The sequence below is a fragment of the Opisthocomus hoazin genome, chromosome 3 (assembly GCF_030867145.1).
Source record: "Opisthocomus hoazin isolate bOpiHoa1 chromosome 3, bOpiHoa1.hap1, whole genome shotgun sequence".
Lineage (NCBI taxonomy): Eukaryota > Metazoa > Chordata > Aves > Opisthocomiformes > Opisthocomidae > Opisthocomus > Opisthocomus hoazin.
Genome location: NC_134416.1, coordinates 58664282 through 58680779, shown reverse-complemented (window position 1 = coordinate 58680779; position 16498 = coordinate 58664282). Strand labels below are relative to the sequence as shown.

At 38.6% G+C, this 16498-nt stretch overlaps 1 protein-coding gene across 1 annotated transcript in view; it reads left to right on the top strand.

Annotated features, from left to right (window-relative positions):
• LAMA1 (laminin subunit alpha 1) overlaps window positions 1-16498 on the top strand; it is a 109152-nt gene that overhangs the window by 45565 nt on the left and 47089 nt on the right. The window contains exons 13-25 of the mRNA XM_075416444.1: window positions 1306-1407; window positions 2157-2368; window positions 3978-4089; window positions 4996-5106; window positions 5903-6030; window positions 6631-6717; window positions 6957-7168; window positions 7668-7774; window positions 8763-8943; window positions 10240-10376; window positions 12987-13223; window positions 15345-15488; window positions 15867-16046. Of these exons, the coding sequence (XP_075272559.1) occupies window positions 1306-1407; window positions 2157-2368; window positions 3978-4089; window positions 4996-5106; window positions 5903-6030; window positions 6631-6717; window positions 6957-7168; window positions 7668-7774; window positions 8763-8943; window positions 10240-10376; window positions 12987-13223; window positions 15345-15488; window positions 15867-16046 (1950 nt within the window). The remainder of the gene's footprint in view (window positions 1-1305; window positions 1408-2156; window positions 2369-3977; window positions 4090-4995; window positions 5107-5902; window positions 6031-6630; window positions 6718-6956; window positions 7169-7667; window positions 7775-8762; window positions 8944-10239; window positions 10377-12986; window positions 13224-15344; window positions 15489-15866; window positions 16047-16498) is intronic.

The window sequence follows — 16498 nt, the reverse complement described above, 5'->3', positions numbered from 1 at the left end:
TGGCTCCTATCCCAAAGCTTACACCCTTAACACCTTGTCCAATACAGTAGACAGGACTATTAAATTCTTCTTTCCTGCCTCTTGGCCATCTTCTCTTTTGCATTTATTAGTTTCCAGCCAGCTAGTCTGTAAATTTTGCCCTGGTTAGTACCTAAAGCTCTGGGTCTTCTGTCTTTTACAGCAGAATCACAGAATAATTGAGGTTAGAAGGGACCTCTGGAGGTCATTTTGCCCAACCTCCCTGCTCAAGCAGGGTCACGTAGAGCAGGTTGCCTCGCATCATATCCAGAGAGCTGCGTCTGAGTATCTCCAGGGATGGAGACTCCGTGATATCCTTGGGCAACCTGTGATCACTGCTTAGTCACCCTCACAATATGAAAGTGTTTCCTGATGTTCAGAGGGAACCTCCTGTGTTTCAGTGTGTGTCCACGGCCTCTGGTCCTGGCACTGGGGACCACTGGAAAGAGCCTGGCTCCATCCACTTTGCACCCTCCCTTCAGATGTTTGTATACATTGATGAGATCTCCCTGGGCATTCTTGAGGCTGGACAGTTCCGGTACTCTCCGTCTTTCCTCGTATGAAAGACATTCTAGTCTCTGAATCATCTTAGTGGCCCTTTGCTGGACTCTTTCCAGGATGTCCATCTCTTTCTTTTACTGGGAAGCCCAGAACCGGACTCAGAACTCCAGCTGTGGTCTCACTCACCAGTGCTGAGTAGAGGGAACCTTGCAACCTCACCTGTAATTATTTTCAGTCCAGTCTTTTTGCCCATGCAGCCCCATTTCTTAGTATGGTGACACAGTAAATGAAAACAAGTCTCAGAAGTGTGACATTAAAGATTAGTTTTGCACAGGGCAGCACTTGGTCAAATTCTGATCTCTTATTCATTTAATATAGGTCTAACTGCTGGTTCTACTCTTTAACTTACTTCAAAATAGTCAGCGGCAGTTGTGGGGCTAAGGAGCCTGAAAGGTGGAATATGGAACGTGAATGATTTCAACATGCTGTGCCCCTTGGCTAGGAAGGTAGTGTAAACCTCTGCTGTTGAAAGTCCTGTAGGTTTTCACTGAATTGAGGGCACTTATCTAAATCATCTGTGGAGCCTTCAGCTAGCTTTCCCACCTGCACAGCAACAAGCCAGTGCTTGTCCCTGTACTGATACACACGGCAAGTTAAATTTTCCCTGGAAAGTGGTATTTGTAAGTCATGTACTCCTATAATTTGCACATTGTACTGTCCCGTGTCACTTCTTTGTGTTGGTTGGAGGTTATTGTGTTGTTAAGACTTTGCTTTTTGTTATTTCAGCTCACAGCATTTGGTGGAGACTTGAAGTATACTGTATCTTACGACATTCCAATGGAGAGTGTGGACAGTGATATAGTGTCTAGTGTGGATGTCATCATTCAGGTGGATTTTTTTTCAGCTGCTAATTATTCAGACATTATGAGGAATCTATAAAGGGTTTAAAAAAAGGGAAATACATTAGTATTTGTATATAGTAGGTTTGTCAATTTTAAGTGCCTTATTAAAAGTCACTACCAAGATTTTGTTACTACTCGTTTCTCTGATTTTCTGATCCATTTGTCTGAAATTGTAGGTATACAATACTAGTTTTAAATGATAAATACCTAAATTTTAACCTATGTGTAAACAGGTGAGGTGTTCATTACCAAATGTACAAAGCTCTGTTTACAAAAGAAACTGCAATAATCTGGAAGGACTTACATTTATGAATCAGATGAGTGTTCGTGCTGATTGCTTACTTCTCTAGATTTATGTTGCAGTTAAAAAATAAGGCTCTATATTGAATCCAGGCCCCTCCAAAAAAACATTATTTTGTAGTGCATGCTTAGTAATAGAACAAAGGACAAAAGAGATTCTGTTTTGTAGAGGAGTTTGATTTTTGAAATTTAATTTAATTATTTTTTCATAAGAAAATCAAGTAATTCTGAAGTCTCTGAACCAAGAGAGAATGGGATCGTAGTCTTTTTGAAGCTGCAGAAAATGCAGACATTTTACTTTATTCCTAGTGCAAGAAATCTAGTTTGATCGCCTATTTTCTGTGTTATCTGGATGTGTAGCTAACACTAAATGTAATTGCTTAATAAAATTTGCTTGCAAATATGGAAAGTGTTTTTTCTGTCTTTCAATTTCAGGGTAATGGGCAGATTTTGAGTACGAGAGCAGCAGGCTTGTCACTACAGCCGTATGAGGAGTACTCTAGTGCAGTGAAATTTGTATCGGAGAATTTCATAGACTTCAATACAAAAAAAGCTATAGACCGGGAAAGGCTGATGACTGTTCTGGTCAATGTGACCCGTCTTCTGATCAGGGCCAACTACAACGTTGCCGAAAGAGCTGTGTACAGGTGAGGGAGAGAAAATATTCAAGGTAATCTATGTAATTCTGTTATTTTTGTGCATAGGAAACACTTTCCATAGTGGCAGTATTCCTAAAGTTTTATGTTAATCACTTCTAGAAAAAAATATTTTTTGTTGATTTTTCTCAAGGCTGGTCTTGTCCTCAAAATACATTTCTGTGGAATGGGTGGAAAAGGGCATTTCGTTGTATTAAAGATACCTGATAGCGGAAACATTGTTTTCTGCTTTAAAGGAATACTGCATAGAAGCCTTATTACAATGGCTGCTTTGTTAGAGGGAAATACCTCTGAAACTCTCAACAGTATGCTTATTTTGGTATGTGGCAAGTTAATCCATCACTGACTATTGAAAGCCTGCCAGTAAAGACATTAGCTGTAATTTCTTTTAATGTCTCTAGATGTTACTGACGCTCATCTCTAAGGGAGTGCTTAACAGGAAAACTGGGCTGGAATGGATTAACTCATCATTGTGTAGTCTTAAGTGCGCATTAGCAGTATCTGCATCAGACCTTACAGATCTTTGTTTTACCTGCTCTCCAGGACATACAGGAATGAAGTCTTATTGCTCTAAGGGAATCAGTTCCAGTGCTTCATAATTTATACACTTCATTCCCTTAGCCTCACCAATAGCCTTTCTTCCTTGGGGCCAAGCTCTTTTCAGTAGTGCCCAGCGACAGGACAAGGGGCAATGGGCACAAACTGAAGCACAGGAAGTTCCGTCTGAACATGAGGAAGAACTTCTTCCCTCTGAGGGTGACGGAGCACTGGAACAGGCTGCCCAGGGAGGTGGTGGAGTCTCCTTCTCTGGAGATATTCAAGACCCGCCTGGACAAGACCCTGTGCAGCCTGCTGTAGGTGACCCTGCTTCGGCAGGGGGGTTGGACTAGATGACCCACAGAGGTCCCTTCCAACCCCTACCATTCTGTGATTCTATTCTGTGATTCCTTGTTCCTTAATTGGTAGCATTTCATGTCAATAACATGAGACTTGATACTGAAGTTGCTTTGTGCCCTTTTGTGCCCCTGAGGAGTGGTGATCTTTATGTCCATTTGGGGACAGTGTGTTCATCTTTCTGGAATGCTTGTAAAGATTTATTTAAATCATTTTTCTTGTGGCCAAGAAGATTGTCTCTGCTTCAAGATGCCATTGTTTGTAGTAAGAGATTTTGCTTTGTTCGGTTGTGTGCAGCACCAATGGACTGGTGCTGTTTGTCACTACTTACCTGCGATGTGTGTCTGTTTTAGACAAGGTGCAGTAAATCTGTCTTATTTCACGACAGCAATAGAAAGCTGCCCCACTGATGTACCTCCAATACCATGACAGAGGGGGAAGTTTTTGTTTAAACCTCTCCACAGGAGAAGAGACGGTGGTAGTAACAATAATGCTAACAGGAGGAGGGCACACCTACTCCCAGAATTGCAAATGCAGTGATAAGACTACGGTCATAGTCCTTTTACAGCAGAGATGTATGGCTGTTCCTCAGCTGTCACTGCCAGGGAGCAGCACTCAGCAATTTTACTCCACTAGAAGCAAACTATCCTGATCCAAATGAAGTTTGGGGAAACAAATGATGCGATGTTTTCATGCTTGATCCTAGGCTGGACTCTGTGACCCTGGATACTGCAAGTGCAAATGTTATAGCTCTTTCTTCAGCACCAGATGTGGAATTCTGTGAATGTCCTCAAGGTTACACAGGAATATCCTGTGAGGTAACCTCTTACAGTGTTTTATGTAGGCAGAATTAAATTCTATCTGAAAGGATCTAGGATTTAACAGCAGGCTGCCTTTAATTATACTGCCATAAAAGTATATGTTCTGTGATGAAATGCTGTCTACTATACTGTACACAATGCTGTAGATATTTTCTTCCAGATACACTAAATGGGATTTTAAACCTATTTCTTGAGTTCTATTTGGTGGCACTAAAAGATGATGATACACTTTAGAACATCAGTGTTGCAGAGGGAGCAGCTGTAAAAGCTCTGTGAAGCTGTTTTGAGCTTACCTTACTCATTAATAGCACTTTTCCTGGATCTGAATTGTGTACAGTTTATTGCTGTTTTATGTCATTAGGTTTATGGAGGCAATAAGGAATCTTAGCAGGGAGGAATGCTAGCCTCTGGAAGATCCCACGAGGGTCAAATGTGCCACGCGAAGTGGTATCATATATTTGTGAATAGAAGATTAGGGAGGCAGAGCACCACCTGCAGAACAGCAGGGATTTTTTTGACAAATAATTTCAGTTTGAAGCCTTGTGCCTTAGCATCATTAATGATTCTGCAGAGGAGGTAGAACATCTGGTTTTTATTATTGCATAATAAAGAACTTCACATATTCAACTGCACAAAACTTATGTGCCTCCGGGGGACAAAAGGCTGAATCAAAGTTTTATGGAGTTAATTCTTATCCCCTTTATCCCAGTGCAAGTAAAAAACAACAGAAAAGAGCTTCAGTGACATCAATAGAGTTGAAAGAGCATTCAGTTGCTACAGTGTGAATGAGTCAGATGGTGGGTGGTCAGAAATGGTCTCTTTGAAAATGTTTTGATGTGTACTTTTAAGGCGCATAATTCTACTGCTTCCCCCCCCCCCCCCCACCCCCCCATTTCTTTTCAGTCCTGTCTCCCTGGGTACTACCGTGTGGATGGAATACTCTTTGGAGGTATTTGTCAACCCTGCAAATGCAATGGGCATGCAACTGAGTGTGATATTCATGGTGTTTGCTTTGTAAGTCACCCTTAAAGTGTTTGTGTTGTAAGTGTCTGTTTAGGAATTAGGAAAGCATTTTGACTGTGGGAGACAAGCTTACAGTGCATGTAAATTTCAGGCTATGGGTACCAAGTGTTCATTTTTCTTGCTTTTCATTGTTTACTTCAGAATATGTTCAGGGGGCTTTATTAAAGTGTTTTCCAGTAAAGGGTTTGTTTCAGTTTATCATTTCAAGCGGGGAATAATCAGAACTAAAATAAAAATGTCACCATAGATTGACTGATAAAAATCTTAACTTTGCTTGCTGCAGCTGACGATAAAACTTTTCCTGGAAGGAAAAAAATTAAACAGTGTTTTGGGTAAATATCTGTTTTCGGATATAGGTGCATCTTCCATGACTGACATTAGTGGAAATTACATGTTACCTTCTGAAGAGAGAATTTAGCTCTCAGATCTCTTCCGAAATTTAAAGGTCACAGAAATAAAACGGCTAAACACCATTAAGAAATATATGAGAATTTTTTTGCTGCAAATATGTGTAATATACAAAATATGTTTAAGTTGGTGTATAATGTGTAAAACATGTTTAAGTTTATGTCTGGTTTCATGATGTAAAGTATATTCTAAAATGTAGGAAAGAATTACGATTTGTTACTACAACTTAGGAAAAAACCCACTTATTATCAAAGTTCTGCTCTGTTCTTCATGGTTGTCTCCTTGAATGTTATACTTCATGCAGCCTCCTGCAGGGATCCCTCGGGGGCTGAAAAACCATCAAAAGTAAATAAGTAAATACTTTTTCCATGTCTCACAGGCTTGTCAGCACAACACGACAGGACCTTTCTGTGGTCAGTGCTTGCCTGGTTTCTATGGAAGTCCATCCCAAGGAACTTCTGAGGACTGCCAGCCCTGCGCATGTCCTCTGACTTCTGCTGCCAACAAGTAAGCGGCTTATGTGAGATTTTCTTTTGCATCCTCAGCAAAATCAGAAAGTGAGATAAAGAAAAAATGTCATGAAATCTGAAGGAGAGAGAGAAGGACTTTTTTTCTCTCTTCATTTGAGCACATCTCGTAGAAACATTGTTTTTCCAGTTAGACAAATGTATAGACTAAGTGAAGACAGGCTGAGTGAACTGATGCAATTTGTACTTGAAGGTTGAAAGTAATACTTTGACCTGTCCTTGAACTAGGCAGCAAAATCACCATTATTCTCCATGTTGTTTCAGAAAACAACAGAAGAACAGAAGGGTTGCATGTGAAAAAGAGGATCTCAGCACAGGAATTGGACAGATTTGCTAGAAAGAGGGCCAGGTTTTTAGGAAGTTTTTAAATCTTCCTTTCATTTGACAGAAAAAAAACTCAAGAGTTTTTGAAAATTGTAACTTTATTTTGACATGTTTAAAGCATTGATGTTAATCTAAAAATTTTGCAATTACATGGTTATGTAGATAGAAGCATGGACTTCAAGGGTAGACGTTGAATGTTTGTAGAAGTCTTGTGGTTCTGTATACTGACACTGACTGCCATAAATATTGTTGATAGCTTTAGTCCTACTTGTCAGCTGAGTGAAGGAGGTGGAGTTGTCTGTGACAAATGTCTTCCAGGCTACGCTGGTTCTCAGTGTGAAAGGTATGTACTCTAGCTTTGGGTAAAATATCTATATTATTGCCATCACTAACTGTTTATCATCCTACCTGCCTTGAATTGTTCATACCACATGTACAGAATAATATTTTCCTTCCCCTTTTGTCTTTGCTTGTAAAGCAGAGACACTTTAGATAAAAATTTAATAGGAAATACTCTGTAGGGTGGTGAGAGTGTTTAACATGACCCCATTCCAGCTGATAAAGTTTTAATCTCTGGTGCAGGTGTGCCAATGGTTACTATGGAAATCCACTCATGCCTGGACAATTGTGTGCTCCTTGTGAATGCAGTGGCAATGTAAACCCTCAAGAAGATGGCCACTGTGATACCTTGACAGGACAATGCCTGAAATGTCTGGGGAACACAGCAGGTCACCACTGTGAAAAGTGTGCTGATGGGTATTATGGGGATGCAGTGATTGAGAAAAGCTGTCGTGGTAAGCTATTATTATTACTCTCAAAATATAAAGAACACAAAAATGTGGTGTACATGTGGCAGAATGGATGGGGAGATAGGCGCCTTTGCTGAAAGAGTTAGTTGTGAGCTGGCAAGTGCAGGTTGAAAAGCAGGGGGTGGGGTTAACCTGAGGAAGGAATATATTATGCTGGGGTCTGACACTTCATATTCCTGAAACTTGTCTTGCTTAGCACTGTCCCTCCAGTGACCTGGTGTAGACATTTCCTACTTCTGAATGTTACATATAGGGCTGGAAGAAACAAACTTCTCAAATGTATCTATTCACAGAGGTAGGGTTTTTTTTATCTTTTAGCCCATATGTGTAGTACAGATATTACTGTAGTATATTAACACCTGTGGGATGTAAACAGGTGAAGCACACATTATATACCAAATTTGGAATTCTGTGTAATAATGATTGCATATAGATAGACATTAATAATTTTCTTTTATTTGGTTTCTTTTTGTCTAAACATAAGCCTGTGAGTGCCATGTGAATGGTTCCCTTTCAAGTACTTGTCATCATGAGACAGGTTTCTGTCACTGCAAATCAAATGTGACTGGAGAAAGATGTGATAAGTGCTTGGTAAGCAAATATTCACCTGTTCCTAATATCCACATTTTGTATCTTGGTCTTCCTGTTTATCTATGGATACTGATTAGAGCAGATACAGACAATAGCAGCAAATATATTCAGGGGAGAGGGGACCTATTGCTGGAGCAGAGACCAAAGGTTTGTCTGCATAGGCTTCTGCGACTGCAAATTGCTCTGCCTGTGCTTTTTGCAGAAGTGAAGCTATGTAGTTGACTCAGCACCCTTCTGAATAGGGCTGTTCAGGCTAGTGCTGCACTGACTGACAGCGTGCGGTCATGTTGGCTTACTGAAAAAAAGAATCAGAACACTGCTAAGAGACGTGAAGGGATCTTAGCGCTGTGCTTCTGCAAAATGAACTCTGAGTGGGAATATCTGAAGAATGTGGTTGGTGAGGATAAATACATCATGGCTGAATGCCAAAAACGGATTCCACTAAAAGACAGGCCTGTTATAAGAACAAATAGATATTCACTGGTGACACAAAACAGCAGTTTCCAGCCTTTTGCTAAGTGTAGAACTGCCTCAGAGACCAGAGCAGGAAATCTCTGCCCAGTTACTGCCCTTGTGCCAGCCCAGCTGAATGTCTTTCAATCCGCATGTACCATAGGTCATTGACCTGCTCTGTTCTGGTTTTTCATTCACATTCACAGAAATCTGTGCCTGATCAGCACAGCCCACCTCACCTCATGGAAGTCTTTAAATTAAAATAGACTTTAAAACAAAGTCTTACTGCTGAAATTAGAGGACCATGAGAGCATTTAATTGTTTGCTTTTTCACCCAAATGCATACTTGCCTATAGCTGGGAACAGTGAAGAGATAAGGCCAAGGAGTCCTCCTGCAGCAGTCGCACAGTGCTGACCAATATTCATGCACGTCAGACAGCAGGGAAAGTAAACAAGAGAAAATAAGAGTGTAGATCATATTGTTTTCAAAAATTTATGAAATGTAGCTCAAATGTATTTTCTTCCTGTCCAACAGAATGGTTATTATGGCCTGCTTGCTGGGCTTGGCTGCATTCCCTGCAACTGCAATCAATTTGGCTCAGTCTCCGAGGACTGCAATCAGCAGGGGCAGTGTCGCTGTGTACCAGGAGTGACTGGAGAAAAGTGTGATCGTTGTGCTCATGGTTTTCATACGTTCCAGGATGGTGGCTGCACATGTAAGCTCTGATCCATGATCCTTTCAGGGTTTGTCTGGAATTTCTTTCAGCAATGTATTTTGTGTTAAACTCTGGCAAAGGTCAGTTATTCTGATGACTATGGAAAAATCTGTAGAACGGTCTCCTAATATTTTGATTAAGCTAGGGAACAAAACATTTCTTTGACTGCTTGTTGTGTCATTCCTTGCAAAAGGTGCTGACTATGAAATAACAGCTCATAAAGGTTGCATGAGAGAAGTATTACATCCTCAATAGCTCCTTTGTCTCCTTTTTCACAAAACCCTTCAGTCCTTCAGAGAGAATAGAAACTTATTTTAATCGTAAAAGTTAAGAGCGACTCATCTTACAGATTTTTACCTTTTTTTTTAATTCTTAAAAATATATTTTATACTTTGATGCCATTGACTCTGTTTTTACATCATCACCTGGCTGTGTACAGTTTTAGTCATCATCATCAAGTTTTAGAGGAAAATCTTAATCCAAACAGAGAATATGCCATCAAAAAACCTAGTTTATCATGTTAATAAGGTTCCCTTTTCAACACAGTGGATCTAAAGGAATGCCTACCTTTTCTCCAACCTGACAGAAATATTTTTTTCATGCCTCAAATAGTATAATGATATGAAATCTGCAATGAGATTATGTGATAGGATTATGTTTTGGAACATATATGCTGTGTCTTTACTAAGAATCAAAGACCCCTTAACTACATTTAAGAATTTCAGTCTTTAAAATTTTGTAAGTGTTATTAAAACAATTAATAAAACCACTTTCCTGAACTTCTGCTTTTTAGCAAGAATAGTATTGCATTTCTTAAATAGATAGTACTTCCTGCAGCAGTTAGTTATTATAAAAGTAGTTATTCATTGCTATTATTCATTAAGCAATTCTTGAAAAGTGCTAATTCCTGCGATTAATTCTTTCACCTGCTTGAGAACATTTTCATATCCCCTGATGTATTCTGTATCCTCTATAATAGATTTTTTCCTACAAATTTACTCTTCTCCACAATAATTTTGTTTGGCTTTGTTAATTCCCCTGTGGAAATGCATCACTGCTTTTTAAACCACCAAACAAGCTATGTCAAGAAGCAATAATGGGCTTTTAATAAAAAGATGAAATGTCACTGTGGTCGTAATTTGTTTCTCAGTGATTAGGGATGCCAAGGAGTTCCTAGTGGAATGGATAAACCTTACTGCATAACTAAGAGAAGTAAGACTAGCACTGGTCCTGGAGTTTCTTCTCTGTAGCTAAAGCAAGGATAAAGTTAGTCATTTGGTCCTATTTCTCTTGCAGCCTGTGACTGTGCTCATACTCAGAACAACTGTAATGCTGATTCTGGCCAATGCATTTGTCCCCCTCACACTCAGGGACCAAAATGTGAACTCTGTGAAGAAAAACACTGGGGAATTTCTCCTATACTTGGCTGCAAGGTATGGTAGGCTGGCTTAAAAGCCACGGGTGTTAAAAGCAATTTGCCTTATACTAATGTCAGAATTGGACTCTTGTTTTGGGAACCTCAATCTTTATTCTCTGTCTCAAAGTGTTAGTGCAACATGCTTACATTAAAAAAAAAAAAAAAAAAAATCAGACCGTAAAGTGTTTATTGAGGGACCTTGTCAGAAAGCTGTCTTTGAACATACTGATCAGAGTCTCTATTCTGGATAGGTGCATAGATCACGTGAAAATTTTGAAGTGTGTGTTCTAGCTTTTAATTGCTTTAATAGTGATACTAAACCAGTTTTGTAGCAACAATTGGCAGCAAGGCCCATAGTTTCTATGCTAATCAAGGACTGATGATATTATGGTTTTAAGAACAATGAAATCTAGCTTATCTTGAAAGCCACTGCATGCTTTTTTCTGAATATTTAAAATTAAAATGGTATAAGTAGTTAATGTTTCATGAATGGAAAAATGGTAACTCCCTGTATCTCAGCTTAATATTTATGATTAAGCAGTAAAGTGTCAACTCAGTGCAGATCCAAGGAGTAGCAACCATTTACGCAGTTAGGTTCACGCAGTAAATTTCTGACAGATATGGCATTGGGCCAATCTTTATTTTATAAAAGGTGAGATTTTAAAAAGCTTCAGAATTATGTGAATGTAATGGGTAATTTCAATGGAGAAACCACAAATATAATCAACTTGACATGGTCTGTCATTATATACAGTAAGTATTTGACGAGTACAATTATCAGACAAATTGTTTTCTTTTTTCTATGTTGATTTTTTTAGAGTAGGGGTGATCAAATAGCTCTATATTATCTCTTCAGAGTTTACAATCTTATTGGTTTTATAGCACCTTACTTGGCAGACGATCTTTAAAGCATTGCTTTGTCAGCTGCCAGCTACTGTCATTCTTATCTAATGGTCTGCAAATACTATGTGCCAGTTCCCTGTGCATTTCCCTTGAAGTGTTCCTTTCATAGGGTGATTCTGCAGCACTTGCCAATGATCAAGTTTAATTAAATATGTAACTACTCAAGTTTACTAAGATGTTTAACATTCCCTTTGGTTACAGTGTCACAGTAATTAACATGAATTACTCTAAGGTATTTTAGTTACTTTCTTGATGCAACAAACAATACCGTGATCTGCAGGTAGCAGTCCCAAAAGAAGCTCCCCTGTGCTGAATAGTCAGCTGTGGCAAGCTGAGATCCAGTGCAATGTCTGCTGGCAAACCCTGGAAAGGCTCTTGCATGGCTGAGATGGGGGAGATGCGATCAGAAACCCAGCTGATCTGTTTTTGCAACACAGACTGTGTTAGTGAGATACTTCATCTGATGCCATTTCTTACAGTTTTCTTCATATTCAGCATCCATTTCTGGGTGCGGTGATGGAGCAGAGCTGTAGACATGTTTCGCTTACAACCGTTTTCAAGTGTACTGCAGCACAGTTAATTGTACTTTAGAGTCCTTATTTATCTTTCTCACATATAGATAGAGATCGAAGAACATGTAAATTATTTCTGTTATTATGACTCTTAAAATAGGGTTTGATGTTCAGAGCTGTAGAGCTTTAATGGTATCTGGGAGCCAAAGTTGTCAACTTTGTCGTCACAAAGTGCATTAAACTACACAGTGTAGTACCTAGTGCTTGCTGCTAGACTAAAAACTGCTTAGTACAAAGAGTACTAAATGTGAGCAGCAAACTAAAGGATACAAACAGCTAATAGCTTTCGCTTGCCTTTTTGTAAAGGGCTTTCAAGGTAAGGCTTTTCATCTCAGAGAGATGATGAGGAAAGAAGACTCAGGGAAAATGCTCACAGTCAGGTGGTGATAGATGGATCAGACTTTTTGCCTGCACTATTAGAAATAACCGTAGAGCAAAACTGGACTTGTTAAGTAACCACAGATATGAAATTAAGACTGAAGATTAGATCCAGTCTGCTTCAAAATTATGTACATCCACTTTGCATATTTGTAATAACAGGTTCATATTGCTGATTGCATAATGAAGGATGGGCTTTGCTAGGGAACAGTATTCCTTTGGTACTGAGCTGCAGTGAATGCTGACCTTCCCAGCTTTAGATGCAATGAGATTCTTGGCTCCTCATCGAATAGTAAATAAAGCTTAAGCAAGATATAGACCCTATAAGTGCTTCTTGACGTCTTAAAAGAAGGTCATTTTCTTTCTATCATAGTTATAAATTGTACTTGCAGATTTTTTTAATCCAACATTTATATAACATCTTTTACCTTACTTGCTGCACTCAATATGTAGTATTTTAAATAAAGTCTCATGGATTTTTTTTTTCTAGAACAGATTCCTCCAACTCCTTTGATTCACCGCCTAGATTTGGAAATCAACAAGCTTCTTATTTTTTTGTCGTCCACTGTTTACTGGAAGTGCAGTTCTTTGTTCAAATACAGTCCAAACAACTCCATTTCTATGTGGAAGTTCTTCCCTTTTATCATTGTATAGTAATTGTTGACAAACATTGAGCTTTAAAGGGCCACTCTAAATTTACTGCACTGTTTCTGTTGTAAGAAAGTTGTTTTTAAAGATCTGCTGTTTATGAACATTTCTTCTTTTTATCTAAGGCTTGCAATTGTAGCAAAGCTGGTGCAACCAGTCCCCAGTGTGATGTATTGACGGGTCAATGCCAGTGCAAAGTTGAATTTGGAGGACAAGACTGTTCCAGGTGTGCATTAGGCTACAGGGACTACCCAGACTGTGTTGCCTGTGACTGTGATTTGAGAGGAACCAAAGCGGAGATGTGTGATGACACTGAAAGGCTTTGTGGTTGTGAAGAAGCAACTGGCATCTGTACGTGCAAGGTACTGAAGTATTCAGACCCTTTTGGGACAGCACTGGGGTTTTCTGGATGTTTATTGCATAAGTGTCACGGAACGTGTAGCACTGAAAGGAATTCAAAAGGCAATCTGCATCCCTTCTTTGAGACATTTCCGAGTACACCTAAATCACCCCTAAAGGATTTTTTGTGCCAGCAGTGAATGGGTCTTATTATTAGTCAGCGGGGTTAAAAACTGCAAGATGATGTTCCCCACTTGGGCAGACACAGCACACCTGTAGGCAGAGGAGATAGCAACAGTACCAACATGGCGTTGTTATTTCTGTTCTCTGAAATTTCTGGATAATACTAGACAGTTTGTCTCTCCTACCTCCCTTTGTTTTGTTTTGTGTAGCCAGGTAATTTCATTTCCAATTTTTGGTCTTAAAATTATTGTGGCACAGTACTGTAGTTCTCTTTTAGACAGAATTCATGGAATTTGATGTGAATGTGTGTTACGAAGTCAGGATCAAGACCCGTTCGCAAAACATCATTTCTAGCTGACTAATGCTGAATCCTTGCTGTGTTTACAAAACAGCAACTGTACATCTGATAGAAAAATGACTGGTGTCTCTCTAGTTTTGTACAGGATTTGGTACATTTCAAGGCTGTAATCTCACTGCAGCCCTAAATTCAAATAGATTGCATTTGCTCAGTGTAGGAGCCATGTGTTTATTCTCTATTAAGTGAGTTTCTGTAACCACATCATTTTTGTAGTACAAAGTCCTCTTTTTTTGTGGATTAGTATTGTAAGGTAGAAAGAAACGAAGATGCACTTGTCTTGCTTTTCCTTTTGCTCCTAAATTTCTGTCTGCCTTCTTTGGAATAGGACAAAACACTGGCCATGAGTTCTGGGACAAAATTTTTAAAAATCTTGTTAAATATATGAGCAATACAGACAAAATATTTCTACCTCAAGCCAGGGAAAACTATTCCTTCACAAAGTCTAGGAATACTTTGCTGCAAGAGTTGCACTTCTGAGTGCAGGTCACATTAATTGATATCATCGTGAAGTGTCTAAGCAGACAGTCGCTTATGAAAGGGTTGTTTTCTCAACTTAAAAGCATAAATTTCTTACATGCTGTATGGGAAATGAATTATTTAATTCTCTATGTAGAGATAGACAGACAGCACTTCTACATGTTCTTCCATCCTAGATGTGGAAGCATTTTAAAAAACTAATTAAATGTTAGAAAACTCCAGTGAAAAAGCTATTATATTCTTATCCACATTATTCAAATTGAAAAAATGAAAAACAGTTGTTTCTGCTCATACACGCATGTTTTTATTAAGTTTGGGAACAGCAAATTGATTCAGATGATATAGCCTGCTCTTTTGAAAATCTGTATGACAATGATAGAAAGAAACCAATAAATACAAAATGGAGAATCTCAACTTTTTTTTTGAGATGTGGCTATGTTGCAAGTTCAGATTCGTTTCCTATACTATAACAAAAGGCAGTGCTTAAGAATAACTCACGTATATTACTACTAAGGAAGTCTGAATTGACATTCTTGTATAAAAAAATGAAACGATAACTACGGAAGTTTAGTAGTATAGATTGTTCTGAAAACGTGTGAATCTGTTCTTGAAAGACTGAGTGATAGTAAAGAACTTACTTCTAGGCAACGATGTATGCCCTCATATGTCTCTCTCCAATCTTCTTGTTAAAGATGCCAGTGGACACTGACTGTAGTTTTGGGTTTTTCTTCAAGTTGGACTTACCAGTTGGGAAATGAGTGTAAAAACGTACACTTCGGAATACGTCCCCTGATTCCTATTCTTTAGCTTTGAGAGTCCATTTTCTAGATTGGCAGGGGGTGGGGGGAGATTTTTCTGTCTTGAATGGAAATGTATTGCTGCTAATTTTTGCAAGAAATTCAAATACAGGAGTTTACTTTCAGTGTTCTGTGGTTGTTTATTATTTTCATTATTTTCCAATGCTGTTTAAAAAAAAAATGTACTGCGTAGTAAAACATAATAGATACAATTAACTTTTTGTTATGTAGTTTACATAGCAACTAGTTTTTCTTCCGGAAAGAACTGTCTTTCATTCAGCTAGCAAAGTAATGTGAGTATGCTGTTATGTTTTTTTTATTTCCTCTAGGAAAATGTATTTGGTCTACAATGCAGTGAGTGTAAACCTGGAACTTTTGCTCTGTCTGCTAACAATGCACTAGGTTGTACTCCGTGCTTTTGTTTTGGGATGTCCGCATCTTGTTCGGAACTAGAAGGTCATGTGAGAATTCCTGTAAGTGACGTGACATAAAGATACAGACACAGTTTGGTGTTATCCTTATGTTAGGTACCACACTGGCGTGCTGAAGGTTGCATACAGTTCATGAATTGGGCTGAATGTAATTGGCTAGCTAACGGGGGCAGTGGCATATGGCAGAACGAAAGAGAAAGCAAATGGTAAGTGGTCATAGTCTTATTTCTGAAACCTTGTGTTTCACTCTTTGCTTTTTGAAAAAATAAGTATCAAACATGTTTCCCATTTTTTTTATTTGGGCATTTATTACTCTAAGATGGACTATTGACTATCTCAAAGCAGCTAAAACTGTTAACAGTGTACTACACTGAGATAAAACATTTTTGTTGAATGAATCTTTTGCTCTTTGTGTTGCAGATAACCTTAACTCCAGATCAGTCCATTCTGCATGTAGTAACTCAAAGTAACCTGACTGGAACAGTGGAAGGAGTATTTTCACAATTTCCTGATGTTTTACTGGATGCTGCCGTAGTCAGAAAATACTTAAACACAGAAACATTTTACTGGAGATTACCAGAGCAGTTCCAGGGAGACCAGGTAAGATCATTCAATAATTAGAATGCTTAGTAGATAATTTTATTGTCTAATAGTCACTCCTTTATTGTATAATAGTCACTTCGTCTTGATCACATTTTTCTGCTTTAGTTCTTCTTGTAGGTCATAATATTATAAATATTCAGTGACTGAACTTATTTATAGCAAGCACAAACAATATGTTTACATTGCCCTTTCCTAATGAGGTTTTTCATGACCCTGTAAATTGGTAACACCCATATTTCATTACCATGTTACTCTTCAGAGGTTGTATGGGAGGGAAAGAGTGATGTATCCAATTTTAGTTCAGAAACCTGAAAGAGTTTTCAACCTTGACGCTAGATTCGGTATATAGATCATGGAATCTGTTGCTGAGGAATTGAATGAAAATTGAGTGCACACCTTGAAAGAGCCTAAAAGAAGAAACTGAGACTGGTGTTTAGAAATATGCATTT